Here is a 27819-nt window from a genome sequence, read left to right on the forward strand (position 1 = left end):
TGGAGCGGACCTTGAGAGAAAGAAAAGGAAGGGGGGAAAGGGGACAACACTGGCGAATGCCAGCAGAGGAGGAGAAGAATTCAGTAGGGGAGCTGTTCACGAGAATAGAGAATTTGGGGGTGGAGATGCAGGCATGGATCCAAATGGGGTGTTTTGGGTATTAGTTGGTTATTTACATAATGTTTACTTAATGTTCATTATAGTTGTGGACCCAAATTGTAATTCCTTTCTATCATAATAAATAGATCACCCCACCCACGGTTTGAGGGTTCTTGTTCACTCTCAAACCGTGGGAAGTGTTTTTTCCTCCTTCTCTCTCTCTCTCTCTCTCTGTTCTCTTCTTCTTCTGTCTTTCTTTCTCTTTCTCTTTCTCTTTCTCTTCATTTATTCTGGTTTATTATATCTGATTTTGTCACATGGTATCAGAGCTATGAAGAAGGAAAAAAAATAAAATAAAAATTCTGGAACCTAGTTGTTGGAACATGAAAACTAGGGTTTATTGTGCATGATGATTGATTCTGCTGAATGTATGAACTGCTGGTTGTGCACGAAGTATTCTTGCTGGATATTTGATTTTCTCTCTTCCTTGTTTATTGCCGTTTTCCTGTTGGCAGTAGTTCTGAGTTGGGAAATTAGTTGGCACTCAGTGGCATCCTTACAATTTATTTTGGGACTTGGGCGACTCAGGTTGCCAAACCTGAAGCTGGAATACTCACTGTTGTGAGTTCTATTGGAAAATCTGAGAGCTGGTCCAGGGTCTTCCGTCTGATCCAGTCAAGGTTCACGGTATCGGGTTTCGACTAGGTTCTGACCCCTGGGGAGACCGAAATTTTGGTTGAAACCTGGGAAATTTCGAGGATACTGGGGAATTTTTCCCGGTATGGTGGAAACTTAGGTTTCGACCCCCAAATAGTGTTTTGTTATCTGATCTTTTGTGTACATCCTATTTTAAACATTTCTAACACATTCACATCATTAGTTTCAAAAAAAAAAAAAAAAAGTCTTACTTGTGTGGTGAACCAAAGGTTCGATAATCATTACGCTAACTTGTTGACTTAAATTCTGAAACTATACTACGTATTGACTATATATAGTCTACAATCTACATTAAAACATACGACATAATCCAAATGATCCAAAATAAATAAAAATATTACATCATTAACAGTTATCTATCAACACTCAATAGTAGTGATTCAATTACTTAACACTCGAAAGTAGTGACTCAATTCCAAGTAGAGTGTCTAGGTGGCTCCATCCCACGAGATGCGTACCACTGTAGATTATAGAAACACAACCCTAAAACGATGCGATAATGGAAAAACAAGAACAAGCAATGCATAGATTTACGAGGTTCGGCAATATTGCCTACGTCCCCGGTGAGATGAGATCTTGCTTCGCTATCAATGGAGAATAGGGTTACAGTGCTCATCCCTCACACCTCTCAGTATTGCTTGCATTATGGAGAAAGAAATCCTTGCTACAAATATATAGCGAAAAACCCTAATCCGGAAAGTACACAACTGTCTGTTGAGGCACTGCACCAGTACTCCCTAGATTAAACTATGATGGAATACAAGACATCGTACACCAACAATCTCCACCTTGGCTTGAATTATGTTGAGTCTCCTGTAAAGATAACCTATAGACGTCTTCATCCCCGTACCTCATTAGAGGTATAAACCCGCACCTGTCTGGTGCGTCCCTCATATTCAACAATGAGTAATATTAATCAAGTCCAAACAGGACTCGAACTTCTCTGTAGTAACTGGCTTGGTAAACATATCTGCAGGATTGAGATCTGTATAAATTTTTCTTAAGGGAATACTGCCTTATAACACAAGCTCCCTGATATTGTGAAATCTCACATCAATATGCTATGTCCTTGCATGAAACACCTAATTCTTTGCAAGATGTATGGCACTTTGACTGTCACAATGTAACACTGTACCTCCTTGCTCCAACCCCAACTCACGAACCAGTCCAGCCAACCAGACTCATTCCTTGGCAGCCTCAACTGCTGCCATGTACTCTGTCTTTGTACTGGACAATGCAACTGTAAACTGAAGCATCACCTTCCATGATATAGGTCCACCAGCCAATGTAAATACATACCCTGTAGTAGACCTCCTTTTGTCTAAATCACCGGCATAATCAGAATCAACATAACCCGCCAATTCTGTGGAACTTCCCTTGCCACTGAACTTAACACCTATATCTTTAATCTTGCTCAAATATCTGAAGATCCACTTAATTGCATTCCAATGCTCCTTCTCTGGATTACTCATGTATCTGTTAACAACATTGACTGCATGAGACAAATTTGGCCTGCTACAAACCATAGCATACATAAGACTCCCAACTGCGCTAGCATAAGGGACCTGAGACATCAGCTCCACTTCCTCAAGTGTTGTAGGGATTCCCTTTCAGATAACTTGAAGTGGCTGGCTAACAGAGTGCTAATTGGCTTAGCTTTTTCCATATTGAAACGCTCTAGCACCTTTTCAATATATCTCTTCTAAGTTACCCAAAGTTAACCTGCATTTCTATCTCTAAGGATTTCCATGCCAAGGATCTTTTTAGCAGAATCAAGATCCTTCATCTCAAATTCAGCACTCAACAAAGACTTCAAAGAGACTATATCATGTTTGTTCTTTGTAGCAATGAGCATATCATCAACATAAAGCATCAACAAAATAATGGAATTGTCACTTGACACTTTATAATAAACACAACTATCATACTCACTTCTTGTGTAGCCAATCTTCATCATGTGAGAATCAAAGCGTTTGTACCACTGCCTAGGAGATTGCTTAAAACCATAAAACGACCTCTTAAGCAGACAAATATGATCTTCCTTTCCTTGCACCTTGAAACCTTCAGGCTGCTCCATGTAAATCTGTTTCTCCAAGTCACCATGAAGAAATGCAGTCTTCACATCAAGCTGTTCAAGCTCCAAATCATACATGGCCACCAAAGCAAGTAATATCCTGATTGAAGTGTGTTTCGCCACTATAGAGAATATTTTATTGTAGTCTATCCCCTCCTGTGCATAGCCCTTGGCTACAAGTCTGGCTTTATAACTTTCACGCTCCTTCTCAGATGCTGCCTCTTTCTTACGAAAGAATCATTTACACCCAATTATTTTTCTTCCCTAGGGTTTTTCCACAATCTCCCAAGTCTTATTCTTCTGCAGAGACTCCATCTCCTCCATCATAGCTGCCATCCATTTATCATGCTGTGCATCACTCAAAGTATTATGGTAGGAAGATGGATCACTTGTACCTACAGTGAGGTCCTCAAACCCGTATTTCACAGGTGCTTTGTGAGTACGTTTTCCTTTACCCTTTGCTACAGTATAGGGAACTTCTACTGTTTCCTGTTGTCCTGGTAAGTCACTGGATGACTCATTTTTTCTTGTTGTTTTTGACTCACCTAACTCCACCTGCACAGTAAAACCTTCTTTATTTTCACCAACTGTTTGTGAATTGCATTTTGACTTCACCGTATGAGACTCATCAAACATAACGTCCCTATTAACCACAACTTTCTGTGAACTTGGATCCCACAACTTGAGTCCCTTTACGCCTTTCTTAAAACCAAGAGAGATGCACTGCTTAGACTTTGAGTCTAACTTGGAATGCTGCTCGCTCTCAACATGTGCATAGGCTGGACAACCAAATATTTTTGGAATAAAATAATCTACTGGTTTTCCTATCCATACCTCTTCAGGAATTTTACAATCAATTGCCTTTGATGGAGACCTGTTGATGAGGAAACATGCCATATTCACTGCTTTTGCTCAAAATCTCTTGCTCAACCCTGCATTCTGCCTTATACTCCGAGCTCTTTCTAGAAGTGTTCTGTTTATCCTTTTAGCTATACCATTTTGCTGTGGTTTCTTTGGAACCATGAAGTGACATGTAATCCCTTCAGCTTTGCACAATTCTAGAAACGGTTTGTACGTGTACTCCCCTCCATTATCTGTTCTTAAGTACTTAATTTTCTTTCATGTCTTCCTTTCTACCTCAGCCTTCCATTCCTTAAATTTAGTGAACTCACTTTTATGCTTCATAAAGTAGATCCAGACTTTCCTTGAGTAATCATCAACAAAGGTCACGAAGTATTCTACCCCACCTTTAGATTTTGTTGTTGAAGGACCCCATACGTCACTGTGTGCATAATGAAGCACCCTTTTACTCTTATGTTTTGCAGTTTTTAAACTAACCTTGCACTGTTTCCTGAAAACATAGTATTTACAGAAGTTCAGTTTGCAAGTTTTCACTCCCTTCAACAGTTTCCTTTTATGAAGTTCCATCAATCCTCTTTCTCCCATATACCCTAACCGCATATGCCACAGATAGGTATCATCTGTATCAGATCCTACATCTGTTGTCACAGATGCTCCACCTGTAACAGTGCTCCCTATGAGTCTGTATAGGTTTCCTGTTAGCTGTCCCTTCATGATAACCATAACACCCTTAATAACTTTGAGAACTCCACCTTCTGCTATATACTTACAGCCATTTGAGTCAAGTGCCCCCAAAGATACTAAGTTTTTCCTTAATTCTGGTACATGTCTCACATGTGCTAAAGTTCTTACTATCCCATCAAACATCTTGATTTTGATAGTGCCTATCCCAATGGTCTTGCATACAACATCATTCTCCATTAGGACAGACCCACCATTATATGATTGATATGTATCAAACCAATCCTTATGTGGACACATATGATATGAACATCCAGAATCTAAAATCCAAGAATCAGAAGGTTGATTCTTACCTGATGATATAGAGAGTACATCTCCATTATCTCCATCTGAACTGTCAGCCACGCTAGCTTCCTCAGATGCCTTATCTACACCTTTCTTCTTCAAGTCCGCCTTCCTTTTCAAGCACTCTCTCTTCAGATGACCTTCCTTTTTGCAATAGTAACAAGAGACCTTTGTCTTTGCCCCCTTTTGATTTCGATCGACTCTTCCCAGATCCCTTTTGATTTGATCTCCCTTTTTCTTGCTCCTTGTCACCTCCGAAATGACCTCCTTGAGATTTCGTACTACTGGCCTTCTTCCTTGTATCATTGGACATGAGGGCAGCTACGACTTCATCCATCTCAAAAGTCTCCTTCCCGTACAAGAGAGTCGTTACCAGGTGATCATGTGATTCTGGGAGCGACGACAACAACAGTAACACCTTATCTTCATCTCGATCTTAACCTCCAGGTTTGTAAGTTTACTTACGATCTGATTGAACATGTTAAGATGCTCTAATAGATCCGTACCTTCCTCCATCTGTAGAGAATACAATTGCTTCTTCACGAACAACTTGTTCGTTAAGGTAGATGCTTTAAAGTTTCGCCCATAACTGTGGTGTAGATTCGATACCCACAACATATTGTAGGGCATCATTAGAAAGATTCAATCGCATAGCACTTACCGCCTTTTCCTCCATCTCTTCCCAATCTTCGCTAGTAATTTTTGTAGGTTTTTTCGATTTCTCCAACAACGTTTTCGCTAAACCCTGTTGTATCAGAAGATTCTTCATCTTTTGATGCCAGAGGATGAAATTGTTCTTCCCATTGAACTGCTCAATATCATACTTGACATTCGATCCCTTTCCTGCCATGGTGATAGTAAACCCTAGAAAACGGAAACCTAGAGCTCTAATACCAATTTGTAGAAATGCAACCCTAAAACGATGCAGAAGATAATAGAAAAAACAAGAACAACCAATTCACACAGATTTACGAGGTTCGGCAAGATTGCCTACGTCCCCGGTGAGATGAGATCCTGCTTCACTATCATTGGAGAGTAGGGTTACAACACTCGTCCCTCACACCTCTCAATATTGCTTGCATTATAGAGAAAGAAACATATGCATCTTATGATATGTTCTGGGCCCAATAGTCTTGGTAGTCTCTCACCGCTCTTCTATAAGATTCATTATCATCATTAGCTAGGTATCCCAACCTAGGGTGATGGTGTTCAACATATATTAAGTTGAACACCAAAGACCAACTATTAACCCATTTTTTTTTAAAACAATATTGTAGGTAAATGCATTTTTAAAAACAGAAAAAAAAGCATTAACATGCAAAAAAAAATTCAGCCACGATGAATGCGTAGATCGGGTCCTCCTAAGCAACATATAAACAAATTACATGATTCTACCCTATTTACTAACATATTATATTAAAAAAAATGCTTTTTGGGAAAGTCGGGACTTATCTTTTTGGTCCAAGATGTCTTTTTTGTGTAGAGGAAGCACTAATCACCCTTCGATTAAAGTTTGGTAGTAAAAAAAAAATGAAAATCTCCACTGTTTTCTCAAGTTTCCCACACTTGGGAGAAAAAAATGCACTAGAGAAGGTTGAAATCTGCTGAAACCAGGTAATGATTTTTGTTTGAAATAACTTAAATAGGACCTGGTTCAACCCAAATGGTCGAACCAGTTGATTTGGTCGAAATTTTCCATGTTTCGGTCGAAACATGGGAAATTTCGTCAAAAAATGGGCGAAACCTATGACTTTTAAAAGTCACAGGACATATCATTTCGACCATTGGGGATAACCGAGTTCTTGAACCATGGATCCTGTCACATCTAATAAATACCATATTTTGCTAGTTATTCCCGGTGATGGTTGAGTGGATTCAGCAGGTCCTCAAGTGAGCAAGCTTCATCTGAAATTTCACCTCAATCTGAGCCTAGGTGCGCAAGTTCTCTGTCTTAACCAATTTGTATATGGCTGAGAAGAAGTCATGAGGTTGAAGACAACCCCTTCCCCCCCCGCACCCATTTCCTTCTCTTTCTTTCCCTTTCCTTATTACCCCACCTTCTCTGATTTATTACTTCTTACCCTTTATTTAGACTTTGTTCCAAGTCTCGCCTTCATCTTTAATTCTAATTCCCTATTCTGTCCTTTCCTCTGGTTTACCTTAACGACCCTTTAAGATTACCTTATCTACAATTCAGAAATTTCTTGCTATCTTTTTTATTAGCAACCCTTTGATATTCTGGTTATTTACACTTTTGGCACCACCCCTCGGTTCTTTTGATATATTTATAGTTCTATCATTACAGTTCTTCTCTTGGTTATCAATTATTTATGTGCATGTGTTTTATATGAAGATCCAGCCGTCGGATTACCACCGATTTTTGCAGTCATATTTGTTTTACTGATCTACACTAGGTCAAAATATCTGCCAAATCGGTTTAGTTAATATATTTATTTCATTATTTTACTTGTCATTAAGTGTTTTAGTTAGGCTGGATTAGGAGTCTATTACCTGTTTTGAGTCCTATTTTCTTTGTTATTTTAGTTTCCTAGTTAATTTATGTTACTTTTTAGTTAAGGATTCGGTTAGACCTTTCCTTTTTAGCGTTTTGAGTTTATTTTTGAGTTTTTATATAAGTCTGTAAGGGGGCCTAGCATTGTACATGAATTTAACCGAAGTTCCTACTTTTTCTGCTATCTTCTCCATTGAAGAACCTCTTGTGTTTGATCAAGAAACCTCTTGTGTGTGATCAAGGAAAGGGCAATGTGTTTGATCCAATTGACACCTTCGGTGTGAAGCCCAAGTGGATATTTCTATGCTATTTTTCCTATGCTACTGCTGGTTATTGGTTTTCTAATCTTATTATTCAGTCACTGCCTTTAACCAGCAAGTCTATCTCTGCAATTTTCTGCAACTAGATCCCACTTGTTCTAGAAGTTCGTATACTCCATTATTTTTTGGATTAAGCAAAACAACAATCAGATCTGGCTTAAATTTTGAACCGAGTCTTAAGAACCCTAATTTAAGCACTCGATTCAAATCTCATTCAGTTTTGACCAGCCGATTGGCAGCTGGAGTGAAATACTGAAATCCCTGTTTTACCTCTTGCTCTGTTATAGTCTGTTTTCAGACCGGAACTTGATTCTGGTTGCTGAACCTATATAGTTACTGATTATAGGTTACATTCAAGTCTGAGATCAGAAATCCTTTGTCAACTCTGAACCCTAATTTTTGTGACCAAATTACTATTTTACCCCTATTCCAATTGCTATTAGGAATCACCCAATTTTTTACTAATCTGGACTATTCTTTGAAAGATTTGTTATTTGGCTACTATTTTGTGTACTCAAATTCAGTACAACATTAGAAAGGGTTCCTTGACCCGTTGGCCCGCCTGGGTTTCTACACCCTCTCACATGAAATTGTGTAGGAAACCCCAGCTGTTCAGAGAACCTTTTCCCTAAAAAAATAAGACACATTGGGCACACTTCCCGAATGTCCATAAAGCAATCGACGAAAAAGGAGAGATGAGAAGAAGCCCTTTTTAAAGCTAGTAGGTCTCTTCTTCCGATCCACCCACCCTTGGATTATGGTTGACCTTGCGTTGGGACCAGATTCCTGCACTAGTGGAATAACTGAAACTAAAGGGGAAAACTCCTTCAGTTGATGGATGACTTGAAGGTGTCCTAACTAACTCAACTACTTAATTAATGTTGCAGAAATTAACCCAACTAGGATGGACTTATAGGAGTCATATTCCAGCCTACTAATTACAACAATATAATAAGAAAATAAGCTGCTAAAACAGCTCCCACGATTTGGCTGACACAAGAAAAAATGTCAGGAAACTAAGATCTGAACTGTACTGGTTCCATGAACCTGGACACAAAACTGGTTCCATGACAGTTCTGTTTTGCTGGTCAGCTAATAGCCTGTGGTTCTTCCTTCTGCTGTTCAGAACGCATCAATCTGGTACCTAGAAACTTTATTGAACAATTATATTGTCTTTCATTAAAAGATTGACTTTTCAGCTACTTCTTTGTTATTAGTGTTACCTAGTCTAGACAGTTTGTTTAGGTAGTTTAAATATTTATTCCTTATGCTTCCTAGTTTGGAGAGGAGTTATTTATGTAGTCAATCTAATCTACACTGAACTTGGCAATGAGTTTATTAGGTATGACATGTTGACTGGAAAACAATTTATGCTGATTTGTTTTCTTTCCAAAGCTGTATGGTTTCCCCTCCCTCTTCCATTTTTTATGCTGATGAGTTTATTGAATACATATTGTGCCCTCTTCTCCAAGCACAAACTAAGTCTTGAGACGTGCATATTACTGAAAAATTGTGCAGATTTCACCCTGTTTAATTCAGTTACATCTCACGAAGATAGCTCATTAAGTCGTACCTTGTACTTTATTCTCAAGTCTGTAATGATGCACTAGTTCCATACTGTTACTAGAGTTTAGTGAATCAAATATATTTTAGAAGCTAGGTACACTAGGTTGATAATCAAAATTTGAAATAATATTATATAAACATCAGATGAGCAGGGATTAATCTCCTTTCATTTTAGTAAAAGGAATGAGAGTCTGGAATTGTCATGCATTTCAAATAATTTTTATTTATTTTAATCATACTTGATAGTCGTACAATACTTTTATTCATATTCTTGTATATCTTTTGTCTTAATGTTGAAGGAGCGATTATCTGACAATAGCCACAACACGCCCGGAAACACTCTTTGGTGACACAGCTATTGCAGTGCATCCTGAGGTAATTTTATTTTTCTCGTCTTAGATCATTACTTGAACCTTGATAAGCAACCGTAAACTGTTTCTAATATTCTTTGAATAATTGAATTCTTAATGTGTTGTCTTTCTTCTCTTGTACTTCTAATGTTTTTCCTACTTAATTGGATCGTCATCCTTTTGGCATTGTACTAGGAAGTCCTTGGTTAAGTTTGCTAAAAGCTATAGGCGAAGGAGCCCCTTGAAGATTTTATTTCTTTGGTATTAACAATCTATTGATTAAACGAAATAGTACTACAAGTCTACAACAACAACTACTTTAGACGCTCAATGCAAAGGGTCAATACGACTCCCACGAAAATATATTCTCCTACATCTAGATATAAGAGTAAGACTATCCCAAAGGAATACAAATATCTTCCCATAAAATAGCCTTGGACAAACTACCCTTGTTATGCCAAGTCATAAAGCCATGTCGTTAGCATTTCTCCATTTCCATTGGAACTGAATCTCTATTTGAGAAGCAAGGTATCCAATAAAGGTTTAGTTCTTTCTTTGAACAGCTGTGCTGGATAAAATACTTAATATACTTAACTCGTTTTCCTTTTGGGCTTCTCATTGCAAAGAGTTCAGTGCTAAACACAATATATGTTACAGCTGGGAAGCCTATTGTGTAGCTGTAGGCATGGAGGGTCTTATTCCTATTAATTAATGACATTGGTTTATGACTTTATTCCCTTCCCTCCACATTAAAAAATTGATTCAAAATTTACTGAGAATCTATTTAATTTGAAATGAACCAAGAATCAATTTAGTTACTCATCTTCTGATATCTTCCCTCGTATTCTTCACTTAGTTTCTTCTTAAATTTCGAACTCTCAGGAGACAAAAGTGGTGGATGGTAGGACCAGGCTTTCTCTGTACAGAACCCTTTTCTTGCCACAGCTCCTGTAGCCCACAGGAGATATTGCCAATTGGACTCTCCATCTGATTGCTGTCCCCTGTGCAGGCATCAATAGACACCATTTTTACATCTTTCACTTGCCAAACCGTAGTTCCTTATTTTGTGGCTAAAACTTGCCACATAGAGGGTCTGTTTGGAGAACAAATGGACTGCTTTGGGCATGGCATATCATCTGCTGCTGTAAGAAAACCCATCATTTGAGATAGGTCTCATCCTTAAAAGCCAGCATTTTCTCATTTGCAAATTTTCATTTTATTTTAACAAAATTATGTATGGACTTCTATGCCTAGATGGTTTTTTTCTTCCACCATTTCGAATTTTTTGAGAACATCAAGTTTTCTATTTAAATTGTGATGTCAATTCATGGAGATATTGATTACAAATGGTTTATCTGATCTCTGTTGTGCAGGATGATCGTTATTCAAAGTATGTCGGAGGGCAGGCAATTGTACCCATGACTTTTGGCCGCCATGTCCCTATTATTTCTGACAGAGTAAAAACTCACTTCATTGCCACATACATTATGCAGTTTTCCATCTCTTGTGAACATATTTTCTGTGACCAACCTAGACCACCAGGAAAGACAGACTTCAAAACAATCTCATACAAATTTGATTTAATTGTTAATATGAAGTTCATGCTGGATTGTGCTTACCGATAAATTGCTTGATATGTGTGCTGCATTTATGAGACAGTAGAGGATGTTCCCACTCACAAACTAGCTAGGGTGAAAAGGTGTTATTTCTTTTTCTCTTTGGTAATTAACTTTTATTCACCAAAAAAAAAAAAAAAAAAAAAAAAAAGGGAGCGATTCGACCGTACCTCTATCCACTTTTTTGCCTATTAACCCTGCTTGTGTACCAAAGAAAATGTTAGATTTAGAAGTGTGCTACAGCCTACTTGCGCAAACCAATCTTGTGAAGCTACAAGTCATGAACTTGAGAAGTTAAGAAACCAAACTACAAAGGTGATGCTGTAGCAGTGTAAAATACTTAAAACCTTGGCTACATGCCCAAACCAATCTTCTGAAGTGAAGCTATGAGTAATGAACTTGAGTAGTTGAGAAACCAAACTACAAAGGTGGTATTTGAAACCATGTAAATGAGAATCACCACATTGTGTTCCCCCATCCTAATATCGTCGAACGATTGATGGAGTTGCACAAACACTGCACTAGAACTTAGAGTCTTCAGATGAAAAACAGAGGAAGAAGAAGAAGAAGAATATGGAAACAGATCTTGTCTATCCAAAACCCTGTTAGGTCAACTAGCCTTGTTAGGAAAAAAAAAAAAAAAAAACCCTCTTTAAGCTTCTTAATTTTCTTCTTAATTTACTAGTTATATTAGTAGGGTTCCCAAATTTGGGAGTAAATTCCAACTTGGCCACCTCCCCACCTCAGTGCATGACGATATCCTCTTAGAAAAGAAAATGTCTATGTTGATCCATAGAAAATATTTGGTGTATTACTTTATTACAGGGGAAAAAAAATAGATTTGGAGTTTCTATACTTAAAATTTCCTCTGTTATTGAAAGTAGTGAGTCAGTGATTATCAATAATTGTAGTATTAGCTTCTATGAATATATAATATTTCCACTACTTTTGGCATGTATCCATATATTTTCTCTAACCAGTTGCTTTTTTCTCATTTATTGTATTTCTTAAAAATGAGCAGTACGTTGATAAAGAGTTTGGAACTGGGGTGTTGAAGATAAGCCCTGGCCATGATCACAATGACTATCTTCTAGCTAGAAAACTTGGCTTGCCAATACTTAATGTCATGAACAAGGACGGGACGCTAAATGAGGTTGCTGGACTATACTGGTAATGCCATGGAAAAAATTATGCTTCCTGAGGATATGTTTTTGACTTTATGTTGGATAAATGCTTTCCTTTTTGGTCTGGGAATATTGTTTTTGATCATTTTTATTTTTAGTGGTCTTGATCGATTTGAAGCTCGGAAAAAATTGTGGTCAGATCTTGAAGAAACAGGGCTAGCTGTCAAGAAGGAGCCCTATGCGTTACGAGTTCCCAGATCCCAGCGTGGTGGAGAAGTGTGATAACATTCCATTTTAAGTTTGCTCTTCTAATTTTCGAAAACAAGTTAAGCTGGTTGCTCACTTGATGGTTTTTTCTTCTGGATCAGATAATAGAGCCACTAGTGAGTAAACAATGGTTTGTTACCATGGAACCCCTAGCTGAAAAGGCCCTCAAAGCCGTTGAAGAAGGAAAGTTAGCTATCCTGCCTGAAAGATTTGAGAAGGTGCTTGTAGCTGAAAATTCCTTTTGAGCTTGCATTTATTATGATTGTTTGTCAATGATATCCTCCTAACTTATTTGGAATGTTGTTCACGGTTTAATAGTATCCACCCATTTCTTCCCTTGAGAATCCAATTGATTGTCCAGGCATTCTCTACGGAAGTTGTTTCAGTATTACATACTATTGTTCTTCACTTTTTCCGTGTGACATCATTACCAAATTTTCTAATCTCATTTACTTCTCAAACTATATCATGGTTTACATGTTTCATTTCACCACCAAAACATTTATACCTTTAATATCTACTTCAGTCAGGATGGTTTCCATCCTCTTTCTTTGCTCCAAAGCATTTGTTTTTAACCCTATGTTCCTTTTTGTTGGTTTATGTAGATATACTATCATTGGCTGTCAAATATTAAAGATTGGTGTATAAGCAGACAACTGTGGTGGGGACATCGAATTCCAGTATGGTACATTGAGGGTAGAAATTGTGAAGAAGAATATATAGTTGCTCGGAGTTCTGAAGAAGCTCTAAAGAAGGCTCGCCAAAAGTATGGAGAAGGTGTGGAAATCCATCAGGATCCAGATGTTCTTGACACTTGGTTTTCAAGGTTTGCTACTATACACATTCTAGTTTAAAGATTTAATAAAATTTCATATAATTAGCAAGGTGTTAAGTGTCGGTATCGATCAATGTATTGGAAGGGTAGTTTTAAGATACGTCTACGAGCTGTTAAGAGATGCCAGATACACTAAAGATATGTATGGATAAGCTCATAAGCTTAATATACATGCAAACTACTATTTTGAAGTATAAATACCATAAATAAGCAGTAATTAGGTCCGGCCATTTAGGTGGTCGGATCCAATATCCGCCAAGTAGAGATCAGTTAGGGCCCAAGTTTTGTGTACAAGTATGCCCCATTATACCCTTAATCACAGTTGTCACGGCATCTAGGAAATCCAAGGCGTTGGAGGAGGCTAGGATGCAAGGTGACACCAACAAGGCACTGATATGCCTAGGTGACACCTTGACAACAATGGTCTGATTATCTATTAATTTTTGAACTTAACCAGAGTTGGCCATGTGGTTGTATAAAGATTTGGATATTTATTACAATTTGAAAAACAAATGAATGGCTACAAACATAAGGGAAAGATGCAAATACATGAGTTGTAAATGATTGAGTTTTTCTGTGAAAATTGACATGTAACCAATATAAACCATGCCCTTCCTATTCAACGGTTGGATTTGCCATATCATCCTTCCATTATTAGGTGGCCACTGACAGTGCATAGAAGTGTCCGTTGGTGGTCCGAACACTATAAAATTGACCTAAATATACAAGAGAAAAGAGGGTGGGGGGGGAGGGGGGGGAGTAACAGGGTAATACAGAAGCAATAAGAACACTAATCGGGAGAGGTTGGGAAGTTCAAAGCTTCCCTAGCAACCCCCGACTTCACCAGGTCATTGGCTATTGATTTGGCTGAATGTGTCCTCCATCTGAAGGAGAAGTCTTGGTCGGTGTATTGGGCTCTAGCTTTCTGGATGTAATGCATATATCTCCAAGGACTTCCTGTACCTACTTGTAGCCAACCAATCATCATCTTAGAGTCTCCTTCTATGATCAAATGTAGCCACCCATGTCTAAGGGCAATCTCAGCACCCCTTATGGAATCTCTGAGCTCTGCTGTAATCAAATCACGGCTACCAAGGGGACCAGAAAAAACCAGAAGCCCTACACCATGGTCTCTAAACATCCCCCACCCCAGCTGGCTCTGGATTACCATAAGAACTGCAATCAGTATTGAGCTTGATTACATTTTGGTGGGGGAGGGTTCCATACATGATGAAGGGTGGTTAATAGGAAGTAGACAAAGCCACTAGCCCCATTTCCTTAAGATGTCAGCAATCAATATGCCCATAAATATCTCAAGAGTAATGGCCCATTTGGCTATTCTCATCATGTTAGAATAGGTGTTTAAGTGTCTCAGGGGCACAATGGTACTTTCCCCCCTCCACCGACCCTATTTAGTGTGGGGTGGCTGGATGGGGGGCTAAACTTGTAATTTCTTATGTTCTTTACATATTATAAATAAAGGGCTTGTGTGAATGAATTCTCCCCATTCATGCTGTTAACATGGTATTAGAGCCTAATTCTCTTACCTAGGGTTTTCAACCTTCTTCCCTCTTCTTTCCAAAATCACAAGCCTCCATCTTCTCACCTTCCATCTTCTTTGCAGGCCTCCATCATCTTCCACCTTTGTCTCCCTAATTTCCCACAGGGGAGCCTAATGAGGTGATTCATATGAATCTAGTTGCTGTCCTACACAGCTACACATCACCTTAATGTCTTAAAACCCAAAACCTTGCAAGAATCGATTAGAGTTCTTCCCCACTTTGTGATTTTTGATTCTTCCCTTTTTGGAGTTTGTTTCTTCCTACTTTTAAGAACAAATTTCCATGTATTTAAGATCAAGTACAACAACCTAGAAAGACTCATCACTATTTGCAAGATTAATATCTATTTTCACCTGTGATTTCCCAAAAATGAGGGTTTTCTTCCAACACCCTGATCCCATCGAATTTTGGGTCTCCCCCTTAAATTCAGTTGAGATTTGGAGGAGACCTTCATCACCCCTACAAAGGAGTTCAACTAGCCTTGTAGCCGTATCTGCCGAGGTTGTGTGTGTGTGATCATCATCTTCTTGAAGATTTAGGGTGTTTTTCCAAAATCCTAATTTTCCTATCTCGCTAGTATTTAGCCACCTCAGGCAAAGAGAAAGTTAGGGTCGCAGATGGCACCTTATCTTCTGTCTCTGGAAAGGGTTCTATTAAGTGTTTTCTTTCACATTAATTCAGTTTTACATATACCTAGTTTTACTACTAACAGGCTATCTATTAGTAGCCTTACTAGGGACTTAAACTGGAAAGAAACCTTTTATTCTTCCCACTACATTTTTCAAGATTTGGTAACGGGGAAAACGATTGGAGGTGGTAAGTTGTAGGGATGTCTTTATATGCTTGATGATGGTTGTCTTCCTACAATTGTGGTTTCTACCACTCCTTATCAGCAATACTTTGTTTCCTCTGATCTGTAACAATGACATTGTTATTTAGGACACCCTCCACCTGGGACATTATCTCTTTTATTTCCGCAATTAGTTTAGCAATGTAATAGGGATGATTTTTCTTTGTGAAGCTTGTACTCTGGCTAAACAACTCGTTCCAGTTATTTTCTATTAAATAAAATTTCTTTAATTTTTCATTTGGTTTACTCTAATATTTAAGGTCCTTGTCGCCGAACATCTATTTTTGGCAAACGATGGTTTGTCTTTCATTGATTGTTACTCACACAACGTGGGTGTGATGCAACACAAAAGTGAGGTGTGATGCAGGTAAGTCAGTTAATGGACTTATTTTATTGTAAATAAACTTTAGGTTGGGTTATGTATGTGTTGGGCCTTTGATCCCATAGGTTTTCTTTGTAATGGGCCACTTTAACGGGCCTAAAATATGGATAGAAAGTAAAAAAAACGAGATTTAATTCATTAGTTTAGTTAGAGTCCTATTTTTAAGTCTATTTCCTTTGTTGTTTTAGTTTCCTAGTCAGTTTAGATTTCCCAATTACTTAAGGATTGGGTTAGGCCTTTCCTTTTTAGTGTTTGAGCCAGTTTGAGTCTTCTATATGATTTTGTAAAGGACTACAACATTGAACACGAATTTGAATAAAAAAAAAAAGTTTTGTGCTAGAAAACTGTGAGATGCAGTGGTGTGAGAGATAGCTTAGGTGAGATGCTTATGGGTGAGGTGCCCTAGGGAAGAGTGAGATGCTCGACCCAACTTATTCTCCCACCCCATTCTTCCCTTCATTCTCTTATTTTTGTTTTGTTCATACTATTTGTCATACTATCTTATTTTATTGAATTTACTAAAGATCCTACCTGTGATTGGATCACTTGCGAACCGATCTTATATTATTCGGTATCAGAGCTAGCCAAACTAAGGATGGAGCCACGTGAATTTTGTGAGAAACTTTCTTTATACATCTTCCTTGAATGGGTAAATGAACTAAACATGTACTTTGACAACTACAACTTGACAGAGATGCAACAACTTCGATATGTTTGCTCTTAGATGAGTGATTGTGTTCGAATACAATGCAGAGTCCGTGAAAGGCAACTTCAAGCTCAAGGACATAACCCTAGAATGTGGGAAGATATGCAGTACAAGTTGGCAAGCATGTACCCATCTAAGCATGAATGAAGAATGTAAATCCCTCCACCAGATTTCCAAAAACCACCCACAATTGATAAGAGCATGAAGGTATCATCGGCCTCCATTACGCAACGCATTACAAAGGAGCAAGAAAAGAAGACACCTCCAAACAATGAACCAGAGTCAAAAGTGGAGGTTAGTGTTAAAGAAATTCCAACAATTCCTATTGTCAAGGAAGGGCTAGTCATTGATGTTCCCAATAATGAGACTCATGTGGGAGAATTCGAAAGCAACAAGGTTGTCACAAGGGACAATGAGGTTGAGAATGAGGAACTTGACACTACAACAAGTGTGATGATTGTGAACAGCCAAGAAGAAGATCCTAAGGAGCTTGAGATTGAAATTGTGGAGGTCAAGAACACATGTTGAAGTTGAGCATGTAGAGTTTGTCATCACATTAAAGTATCTTGAAGATCGAGCTCCACATACTCTAGACTAAATCCTTATTATCAACAAACTACCAGAATTTTTCTACGGCTTGAAAAGGGACGTGCATCATGCTATGATCATCCTCACACTTTACAAAATTCGAGGACGAATTTTTTCTAAGAGAGGGTGAATTGATGTAGATAAGTCACTTAATGGGCTTATTTTATTGCAAATAAACTTTAGGTTTGGGTTATGTATGTGTTGGGCCTTTGATCCCATGTGTTTTCTTTATAATTGACCACTTCAATGGGCCTAAAATATGGGTAGAAACTAGAAAAACGGGATTTAATTCATTAGTTTAGTTAAAGTCCTGTTTTGAGTCTATTTCCTTTGTTATTTCATTTTCCTAGTCAGTTTAGGTTTCTCAATTAGTTAAGGATTGGGTTAGGCCTTTCTTCTTTTTCTTGGTAATGAATTATTTATTCATCCAAAAAATAAAAAAGGGATTGGGTTGGGCCTTGCTTTTTTAGTGTTTGAGTTAGTTTTGAGTCTCCTATATAAGTTTGTAAGGGGCTATAACATTGAACACAAATTTGAATGAAAAAAAGAAGAAAGCTTTGTGCTGGAGAACTGTGAGATGCAGTGGTGTGAGTGATGCCCATGGGTGAGATGCCCTAGGGAAGAGTGAGATGCTCGACTCACCTATTCCTCTACTCCATTCTTCCCTTCATTCTCTTATTTCTGTTTTTGTTCATACTATCTGTCATACTATCTTATTTATTGAATTTACTAAAGATCCTACCTAGATTTGGATCACTTGCAAACCAATCTTACATTAAGGTGTTTAGTTGTTTTAAGCGCTTCCATAAGATGATTCAGACACAGTTCAATGTCAGTCTAAAAATTCTTTAAAGTGATAATGGAACTGAGTAACTGGAGGGCCAGTTCTAGAAGTATTTTTGCTGATTATGGGATTATACATCAGACTAGTTGCGTTAGTACTCAAGCTCAGAGAATGAAGTGGTTGAACGCAAGAACCGGCATTTACTAGACATTGCCTGTGCGATGATGTTCGCCAAACAGGCCCCATCTCAGTACTAGAGTGATGTTGTCCTCACTGTTGGTTACTTGATCAACCACATGCCAACCCGAGTCCTTGATTCCTGGATTCCTATTGATGTTCTAAAAGGAGATTCATCTTTCTTAGTTCCTCCAAAAACTTGTGCGTGTGCTTGTTATGCTCGAGATCATCACTCATCAGGGAAATTGGAACCTTGTAGCATTAAATGTATCCTTTTGGGTTATTCCCTTGCACAAAAAAGATACAAATGTTACCATTGTCCTACTCGGCGCACTATAGTCACCATCGATGTTGTGTGTGTTTCATGAGTCTGTTGGCTACTACTCACCACCTCTTCAGGGGGAGTTAGGTATTGATAGTGAAGTGGTGACTCCGAATCTACCAAATCTATTTGCTCCACCAGTGTACTCACCATCCTCCTTTGAAGAGAGTGAGGGGACTAAGATCACTATTCCAGCTCCAAGGGAGATGATTCCTGTCCAGCGTCTTATTGGAGAATTTCAGAGGCAGATCGATTATTCCGCTGGTGTATCATAAGGGTCACACCGGAAACAAGCAACTTCAAACTACCACCACTACGATAACACCTTACACATCCCTTCACCAGCTCTGGATCTAGAGCCTTCTGAGCCTAACACAACATTAGGTACAATAACTTCTGACCAACCTATTGCTCTTAGGAAAGGTATTAGGACTTGTAGTCAACACCCTATATCCCATGTTTTCTCTTATGATTCCCTTTCTCACTCCTATCGTGCATTTGTATCCTCTCTTTCTTCTGTTCTTGTTCCCAAAATTGGCAGGAAGCGTTTGTAGATGGAAAATAGAAGGTAGCAATGGTGGAAGAAATGGGAACCCTAAAAAATAATGATACATGGGAACTTATGACTCTTCCTCTTGGAAAGAGACCAGTTGGGTGTAAATGGGTGTTTGTGGTAAAGAAAAAATTAGATGGCTTAATGGATTGGTACAAAGCTAGGCTGGTGGCTAAAGGGTTCACCCAGACATATGGAATCGGCTACCAGGAGACATTTGCACAAATTGCTAAGGTGGCTTCTGTGTGAGTTTTCTCTTATGTGCTGTAAATCTGGGTTGAGATCTCCAACAACTTGAGGTTAAGAATGCTTTTCTTCATGGAGAGTTTGGTGAAGAAATGTACATGGATATTCTACTAGGAATTTTCAGTAAAGGAACTCAGGGCGAGGTCTGCAAATTGAAATGTGTTCTCTATGGGCTGAAACAGTCACCTCGGGATTTGGAAGGTTTCATACGGTAATGATCTCTGTAGGGGACATGCAAAGCAATGCTGACCATGCATTGTTCATAAAAAGGTCTAGTGATACTACTATGCTTATTGTCTATGTGGATGACATTGTAGTAACAAGAATGACACTGTTGAGATTGGTCGTCTCAAGAGCTTTCTTGGTTGAGAGTTTGAGATAAAAGATCTTGGAAAACTGAGGTAATTTCTTGGGATTAAAATTGCTTGGGCTTCTAAAGGCGTCTTTTTTTCTCAGAGGAATTACTTTCTTGATCTGCTATCTGAAATTGGATTGTTGGGTCGTCATCCTTCGGATACTCCTGTGGAAGCTAATACTCGGCTCAAGGAAAAGGTGGGTGAATTGGTGGACAAAGGCCGTTATCAATAGTTAGCTAGAAAGCTAATCTATCTCTCCCACACACAACCTGATATTGCTTTGGTTGTTAGCTTGGTAATTCAGTTAATGCATGATCCCTATTCCTCCCACATGGAGGCATACACGTATCTTGAGGTACTTGAAGTCAACTCCAGGAAAAGGGATCCTTTTATCTCTTCATGATCATTTTAGAGTTGAAGCCTATAAAGATGCTGATTGGGCTTGTTCTCCTGAAAAAAAGTCCATCTTAGGTTAATGTACCTTTGTGGGTAGGAATCATGTCACCTAGCGCAGCAAGAAGCAATCTATGGTGGCTAGGTCCAATGCTGAAGTAGAGTTTCGTGCTATGGCATAGGGGACTTGTGAGTTGTTGTGGTTACACACGCTGTTGGATGATATTGGTGTACCTGCTCGTCTTCCTATGATACTCTATTATGATAATAAGGTGCTATCAGTATTGCTCATAATCTAGTACAGCATGACTGTAGCAAACATGTGGAGATTGACAGACACTTCATCAAAAAAAAGTTGATGCTGGTTTGATTTGTATTCCCTTTGTGAAGTATGGTGATCAGTTAACTAATGTGTTCACTAAAGGGCTAGTCAAGAAAGTGTTTCATCCTTGTTTAGTCAAGTTGGGCATGTGATATATCTATGCGCCAACTGGAGGGGGAGTGTTAGAATAGGGGTTCAAGTGCCGCAGGGGCACAATGGTACTTTCCTCCCTCCACCGACCCTATTTAGTATGGGACAGATGGATGGGGTGGGTATACTTGTAATTTTTTATATTCTTTGGTTATTATAAACAAAGGACTTGTGTGATCAGTTAGATCATTCAAGCATTCTCCCCATTCATGCTGTTAACACATCACAATAAGCTCAATAACTGGCCTTTGCTACCCTCTAAATGTCCTTCTGTTTCTTTCTTCCCAAATGGTAGCTAGGATTACAAAGCACCAGTAAGCTTCTCTCTTGCCGAAAGGAACTGATTACTAAGATCCCAGGCTAGATGGTTTATTATTTGCAAATATAGATCAGGTGGTCTGATCTTCTGGGCAAGACCTGATTTTGGCATAGTGGATGTGCATCCATCCCATAGTAAACTAGGGTATGGAAAATACAGTCAGATACTGTTCAGGTATATCAGTATGAATGTATGATAATATAAAATGACAAAAAAAGCATATATAATTATCAATATATTGTTATATTATATGTTATTTATGTATATCAATTGGTACCTAAATACAGAGGGTACCATGATAAAAACATGCCAAGAGTATGTGAATAGTATGGCTGAGGTTGATGAATTTTTTCATGTCTATGAACAATACAGCGTTACTATGTATGTTTCCAGTGTTCAATATGTACTCCAATAATTTGCGAAAAATATGCAAATTGGATAACAATGATCCAACCTGTATCGAATTGAGATTAGTAGGGACAGATCCATGATCCCACTCTGGACCCTTGCCTAGAAGAGTCAAGACTTTGCTGGATTTTATTTCCTTTCTTGACTTTCATTTTTTGATCTTGTACAAGGAAGAAGTCTTCTAGAGGTTTTCTTTCTTATTAGCTTCCTTTTTTTGTTTGTTTCTATTTTTGTTCTTTAGATTAGAGAAGCTCTGAATAACCTTGACAACATCATCTTTTATAATATCCCAGGAGGCAATAAAGACTCCCATGCTAAAACCGTCTGGACCAGGAACTTTGTTTGTCTTGAGAGAATGAACAGCAGTAACTATTTCATATTCTAAAGAAATAGCACCCCCAATCAAATGAGGAGGGATGAACTTGTTGAGAAGGTTGTCAGGAAGCGGGCCAGGAGAGCTAGGAGAAGACCTGAACAGATTCTTGAAGAAGGAGACAGCTTCATGTTTCATATCATCAACTCTATTTGAGGCAGAACCATCAGAAGCAATAAGCATAGGAATAGAGTTAGCATTGGTCCTAGCTTCATGGACTGGTGAAAATAAGAGGAGTTAGAACCCCAAGTTCCAACCATTTGATCCTTGATTTTTGTCTGAGGAAACTTTTTTCTTGAGCAAGGAGACATTCTGAAAGTCGACTGGAGCCTCTATTGAATACCCAATAACTTATCCCTACAATCTGAAACCTGAGTGGAAATATTTCCAAAGGTGGAAACATTCCAATCATTTAGGAACATTTTTCACATTACGTAGCTTCTTGGCAAAGGCAAGGAGGGGGGGGGGGTTGAGACAGCTTGAATGGAATGGCCCAGGTATCCTTAACAACAGACTGAAATGTGGGGTGAGAAAGACCACATATTGAAATATTTGAAAGGTATGGGACAAAATAAGGCTGAAAAGGCAATGAAATAGGGGAGTGATCTGACATACCTGGGGGATCAAAAGTAGCATGGGGGGAGGGGAAAGAGGAAAGCCAGGCCTCTCACCATAATTCTATCAAGCTTACAGGCAATCCGAGCTCCACCACTCTTATTTTTCCAGGAGAACTTGAGGTCAGACCACCTTAAATCATTGCCACCTATGTCTTCAATGCAATCATTAAAGGCACCAGCAGATTCCAAATCCAATTAATTATTCCCTTGTTTTTCATGCTTGTGTCAAACCACATAGAAGCCACCTCCAAGCCCCCAAGGAAGAGAGCCGACTTGGTTGGTAAGACTATGAAGATCTCTCCAATGAGACATTCTCCCAGGGGAAGAATTGGAGGCATAAAAACTGTGAGAAACAAAATTGAGTTCCCTAAGAAATTTGAGACATGGGATGGACAAATTGAGATGAAGAAGTTACCAAGGACACTGAGAGCTTACTCGGGTCCCAAAGAAACCAAATGCTAATTTTCTAGAAAGGACCAACCAGGAGCAATAGAAGCAGCAATATGACCAGAATTAGGCTCCTTAACTCTGGATTCGATAAGAGAAATAAACTCAGATGTGCGGTCTTGAGTAGAGAGTGAACTGCAGAATGCTTTGAGGGGGAGTTCATACCCCTAGTTGTCCAAAAACTGCCTTGATTCATTGAGAAGAATGAGTTGAGTGCATCGAAAGCTCCTTGGAGGAGCTGCAGAGCCTTCTGGAATAACCCCTGGAGTGGGAAGAGGAGCTATGAACCTTGGAACGAGAAGCAGGGACGGAATATCTTTTACTGGCCTGAACAGGTATAGGAGAGGAAACCTGGGTCGGATTGGCGGTTATATGGAGCCGACCAGAAGGGGATAAATCTGATATGAGGGATGATGATAAGTTGTGTGGGCCAAGGGGTTCAACAGTGGGTGGGCTAACTTGAGTAATAGAAACTGGCCAGAAGAGTAGGTGGGGTCAATGGATGAACATGAGGGCGAAAGGTGAATATCGATAGTGGAGTCATGAGGCTGATGGATAGTGCTAGTTGGGTCCATGAAGGTACTACAAGAAGGGGCTAAAGCCTCTCCATCGTTAGAACCGACGGAAGGGTTCTCCGGATTTTTCTCCTCAAAAATCTGCAGGAGATCAAGGTTGGCAGGAGGATCCTCACTAGAATACCTTTTACTTGTAGAAGACAAAGACGAAGATGAAGCCAAGCCAGACTTTGAACAAGAGATAGTTGGCTGAGGGGGATCTCATCAGAGAGCAAGCTCTCGAGACACCTCGAGTAGGGATAAAGTGTTCAGGCTCTGCGGCTTCAGGAACAGCGCCAAGGTTGTCATCTTCAACATCGGTCTGAAGGAGAGCAAATCTGTTGCTACCGATGGTCGCGACAGAGTTAGCAACCATCGGTTGGAGACAAGGACCAATAGGAACTTCCTTTGAGCAAAGGTTCAAAATATTGGGTTTCGACCCTTGGGGAGACCAAAATTTTGGTCGAAATCAGGGAAATTTCAAGGAAACCAGGGAAATTTTCCGGTTTGGTGGAAACTTTGGTTTCGACCCCCAAATTGTGTTTTGTTTTTTTATCTGATTTTTTGTGTACGTCCTATTTTATACATTTCTAACCCATTCATATAATTAGTTTCATGGAAAAAACACCTAAAGTCATACGTGTGGTGTTAACCAAAGTTTGCTAATGTACGTTAAGTTGTTGATTGAAATTATACTACATAAGTACATATATAAGTTACTAATTAAAAATGTAAAATACATTATTAAAAAGTTCAAAACAAACAAAACATAATGTAAAGGATCCAAAATAAATAATAATATTACATAATTGTGAGTTATCTCTTAAGTCTCAAGTCCCAAGGCTCAAGTCTCAACAGTTAACAATTAACATTTAACACTCAACAGTCAGTCAATTCCATGTAGTATATTCTATAAAAAAATTTACATCATTCTATTCTATTTTCAAGTATATTTTATAAAAAAAAATGATTTTTGGGGAAAATGGGATTTACTTTTTTGGTCCAAGCTCCCTCTTTTTAAGTAGATTTGCTATGAATGTGCAAGATCAATGCTTAAAATGAAGGTTTGATGGCACAAGGGCAAAATCTTGAGTATTTTCCCATGTTTCCCACCTTCACAGGGAAGAAATAAGGGGAGAGGGTCGAAATTTCAAAATAAGATGGCTTTCTCACATTTCGGTCGAAATATGAGAATTTTGATCGATACTAGTCGAAACCAGTGACTTTTATGGTATTTGGTGTCGGAGTCTTGGGATACCGTTGAAATGTGTATCGGTCGAAACTTTGAACCATGCCTTTGAGGTGCCAGAAGCTTGCTCTCCTTGGGGCCTGTAGCGGAGCTGCCGACTCTCAAAAAGATTCTGAGACCTAACGAGATGTTTTCCATACTTTCCACATTTAGTTCTAGCCATCTTTGCACCTTCTGATTGACCTAAACAACATATACAAACCCCTCCACCCTTTTTGGCATTACTAATGGAATATCCTTCACTTTGACTAAAAATGGAACAAAATGATCTTGTTTTGTTCCTCAGTTGAACCGCCAAGTACCAGTCTTGCAACAGTATTGGTGCAAAAGGATCGGACCTTCACTTGCTGATCATTCGCGAGTCGAACTCGCTCTCATACCACGCCTTTCACTCACCCGCTTGAGTCGGACTCAATCACTCTTTTTGTCTTGAGGATCATTTGTTCTTCACTCTCTTGCTATTACCTGCAAGGAGTGCAAAGTGCAGCAACCAAGGTGCATATTATCATATAGAAACAAGTGAATCGCTACCTTCTGAGTGACTCCTATAGCATGTCTTTGTACAATGCTCAAGGCTTTAGGCTGAGTAGCAGGAGCTACTTTTAATTAGTTATGAGCCCAAATGATGGATTCAATAAGTTCTTGCCAATAACCATGGTCGCTGAATAGAAACATTAAATTGAAAGCCCATACAAAATGAGCACCTAGGATGGTAAATGATTCAGATTCTAAAGGGAATTCCTTGCTCATAGATGTTCATTTGTATGTATATATCACGTATCAAAGACTCGTGGGGTAAGAGAGAGATTTCTGCTAGGATCCATTTGTGAAAAAAAAAATAGTAGAGTGAATGAGAAATATAGCTAAATTTGAGGAGGGAGATAAATCAAACAAATGAATAGGCCATGAATGAAGAAGTATTGGGCCTTCCGCCCTCTTTCGTTTGACTTGGTGAGCTGATAAATGCACTTCAAAGGAGGGAATGAAGCGATCTCGTACTAATTTTTAGGTAGGATGAAGCGCGCTGTATCCATCCATGAAACTAAACATCTTGTACCTTGCCGTATAATCTACCCTTGGATGCAGATCGGCGAATGATGATTCCTCTATCAGGATGCAAAGTAGGAGGGATAACTGGGGAGGGGTGATGGTCCTAGTGAGTGGAAGGATTGGATGGAGAATGTTCATCGTAGGTAGGCTTTGGGGAGTAGAGGATGGTTTCATGTCCAAAAACTTTGCAAACCAAATGAGGAGGAGACCAATAAAATACCACATCCTGTTGAAGTGCTTCATGATCACCATCTCTTACAACAATGTATGAAGGAAGAGCTTCAGTGGTAGGAACATCAATGCAAATGCAATCATCACAAGTAAAGGGGAGTTCCTAGGACAGAGCCAATCGAACTAAGCCCAACAGAACATGAAAAGTGCAAAGGAAGCCTAGGGAACAAAACCCAAATGGGAAGGGAGGTGAAGTCGACCCTGTTCAATTGCAGTTTGCGACGCCAAGGACAAAGTAATGGGCTTCCTACCTACTTGCCAAGGGCCTAGGGGTGCAAGTTTGGCCCTGACGGTCCGGACCCGCCTTGGCCCGCCCTGATCCCCAACAAGTACCGACCCAAAAATTTTGGCCCTTTGGGCTTGCCCAACCCTGAGTCAGGGTCAGGGCGGGTAAGGGTTAATGTCTTTGGCCCACCCAGCCCGCCCTGAACCCGGCCCTGATTTTTTTACCCTGACTTTTGGCCCTGATTTTGGGTTGACCCGGCCCTGGTTTTTTCCCCTGATGTTGACTTTGGATTTTTGTTTTCTTAGGATGTTCTCCTCTTTGTTTAACATGACAAGGGTTTTGAGATCTTCAGATTGTTTGCCTTATTAAGATGATTTCTTTCTTTATCATGACAAATAATTGAAATTTTTTTGACTATTTTCTTTCTTAGGATGATCTCCTCTTTGTTTACCATAATAGTTGGAGTTATTTGTATTGTTTGAATGTTTGCTTTAGGATGTTTGGCTCATGACAAGTAATTTGTGACTTTGTGTTTTTTTTTTTTTTTAATCTCTTCTTTATTATGAATATTTTTTATTTTTTAGTTATTTCATATTTTGCAAGGTCAGGATCAGGGTATACCCGGCCCTTGATGGCAAACTACGGTCAATCAGGGTCAGGGTCAATTAGGGTCATCCCGGCCCGACCCTGAAAAATCAGGGCCAATCAGGGTGGGTAAGGGTTGGGTTGAACCCTGAAGGGTTGGGCCTAGGTTGAAGTTTTGCGGCCTTGAGTCAGGGTTAGGGCGGGTTTGGGCCTAGTTAAGGGGACTTAGGGTTGGGCTAGGGTTTTAAGAAGCCCGGCCCTGTTGCATCCCTACAAGGGCCTCCTTCAATAACTTAAGCCTTGTCTGAATCATCTGAGAACCTGAAGATGAAAAAACCGTGATCGAGGAGGTGGATGACAATGGAACCTTTGACTCTCCATTGCTTGGGGAGGGAAAGTTTAATAATATGGAAAGGCAATTGGGTTCCAAGGAAGTGTCCAACCAGGGAGTTTTTCCAAAGTTTTGCTTCATTGTCAAGAAGTCCCGGAGGGCAATGAGCAACTTTAGGGTTATCAATAATGGCTGGACCGACGAACTGAAGAGGAAGACCATCATTGGAGAGTGCAGGAGAGTGACCAACGTGGGATTTCCAGGGAATAGCAAGGTTGGGGAGTGCAAGAGACCATCATCTTCTAGATTATTTCTCTTTACTTTAGTTAGTTTTCGTCTTGGCCCCTCTCAACTACTGCTCCTGATGAAGGATTGTAAAATGGTTCATCCAGAACCAAAATTGGAGTTAGCTGATGGCATTTATATTTCTTATGTAGTCCTTGCCTTGGCACCGGGGCACCTTTTTTCGTTTCTTATGCACTTTGGATCACTCAACAATTAATCCAGTGCATGAGACTTTCATCTCGCACGGCTCCTAAGTGATAACAGAAAGAAGATGAGTTCTTCTTTCTTTTTTGATTACCTTCCTCGCGTATGTATAAGACCGAATCCATTCGATTTCTAAAAAGGATTGCTAATCGTATTCTTGAATCTTGTTAGTGATATTGAGA

At 39.2% G+C, this 27819-nt stretch overlaps 1 protein-coding gene across 1 annotated transcript in view; it reads left to right on the forward strand.

Annotated features, from left to right (window-relative positions):
• LOC122094770 (valine--tRNA ligase, chloroplastic/mitochondrial 2) overlaps nt 1-27819 on the forward strand; it is a 163315-nt gene that overhangs the window by 22020 nt on the left and 113476 nt on the right. Inside the window, exons 10-15 of the mRNA XM_042665373.1 lie at nt 9475-9550; nt 10899-10982; nt 12163-12311; nt 12424-12541; nt 12634-12750; nt 13138-13380. Coding sequence (XP_042521307.1) covers nt 9475-9550; nt 10899-10982; nt 12163-12311; nt 12424-12541; nt 12634-12750; nt 13138-13380 — 787 coding nt within the window. The remainder of the gene's footprint in view (nt 1-9474; nt 9551-10898; nt 10983-12162; nt 12312-12423; nt 12542-12633; nt 12751-13137; nt 13381-27819) is intronic.

This window comes from Macadamia integrifolia, chromosome 12 (genome assembly GCF_013358625.1).
Source record: "Macadamia integrifolia cultivar HAES 741 chromosome 12, SCU_Mint_v3, whole genome shotgun sequence".
Classification (NCBI taxonomy): domain Eukaryota; kingdom Viridiplantae; phylum Streptophyta; class Magnoliopsida; order Proteales; family Proteaceae; genus Macadamia; species Macadamia integrifolia.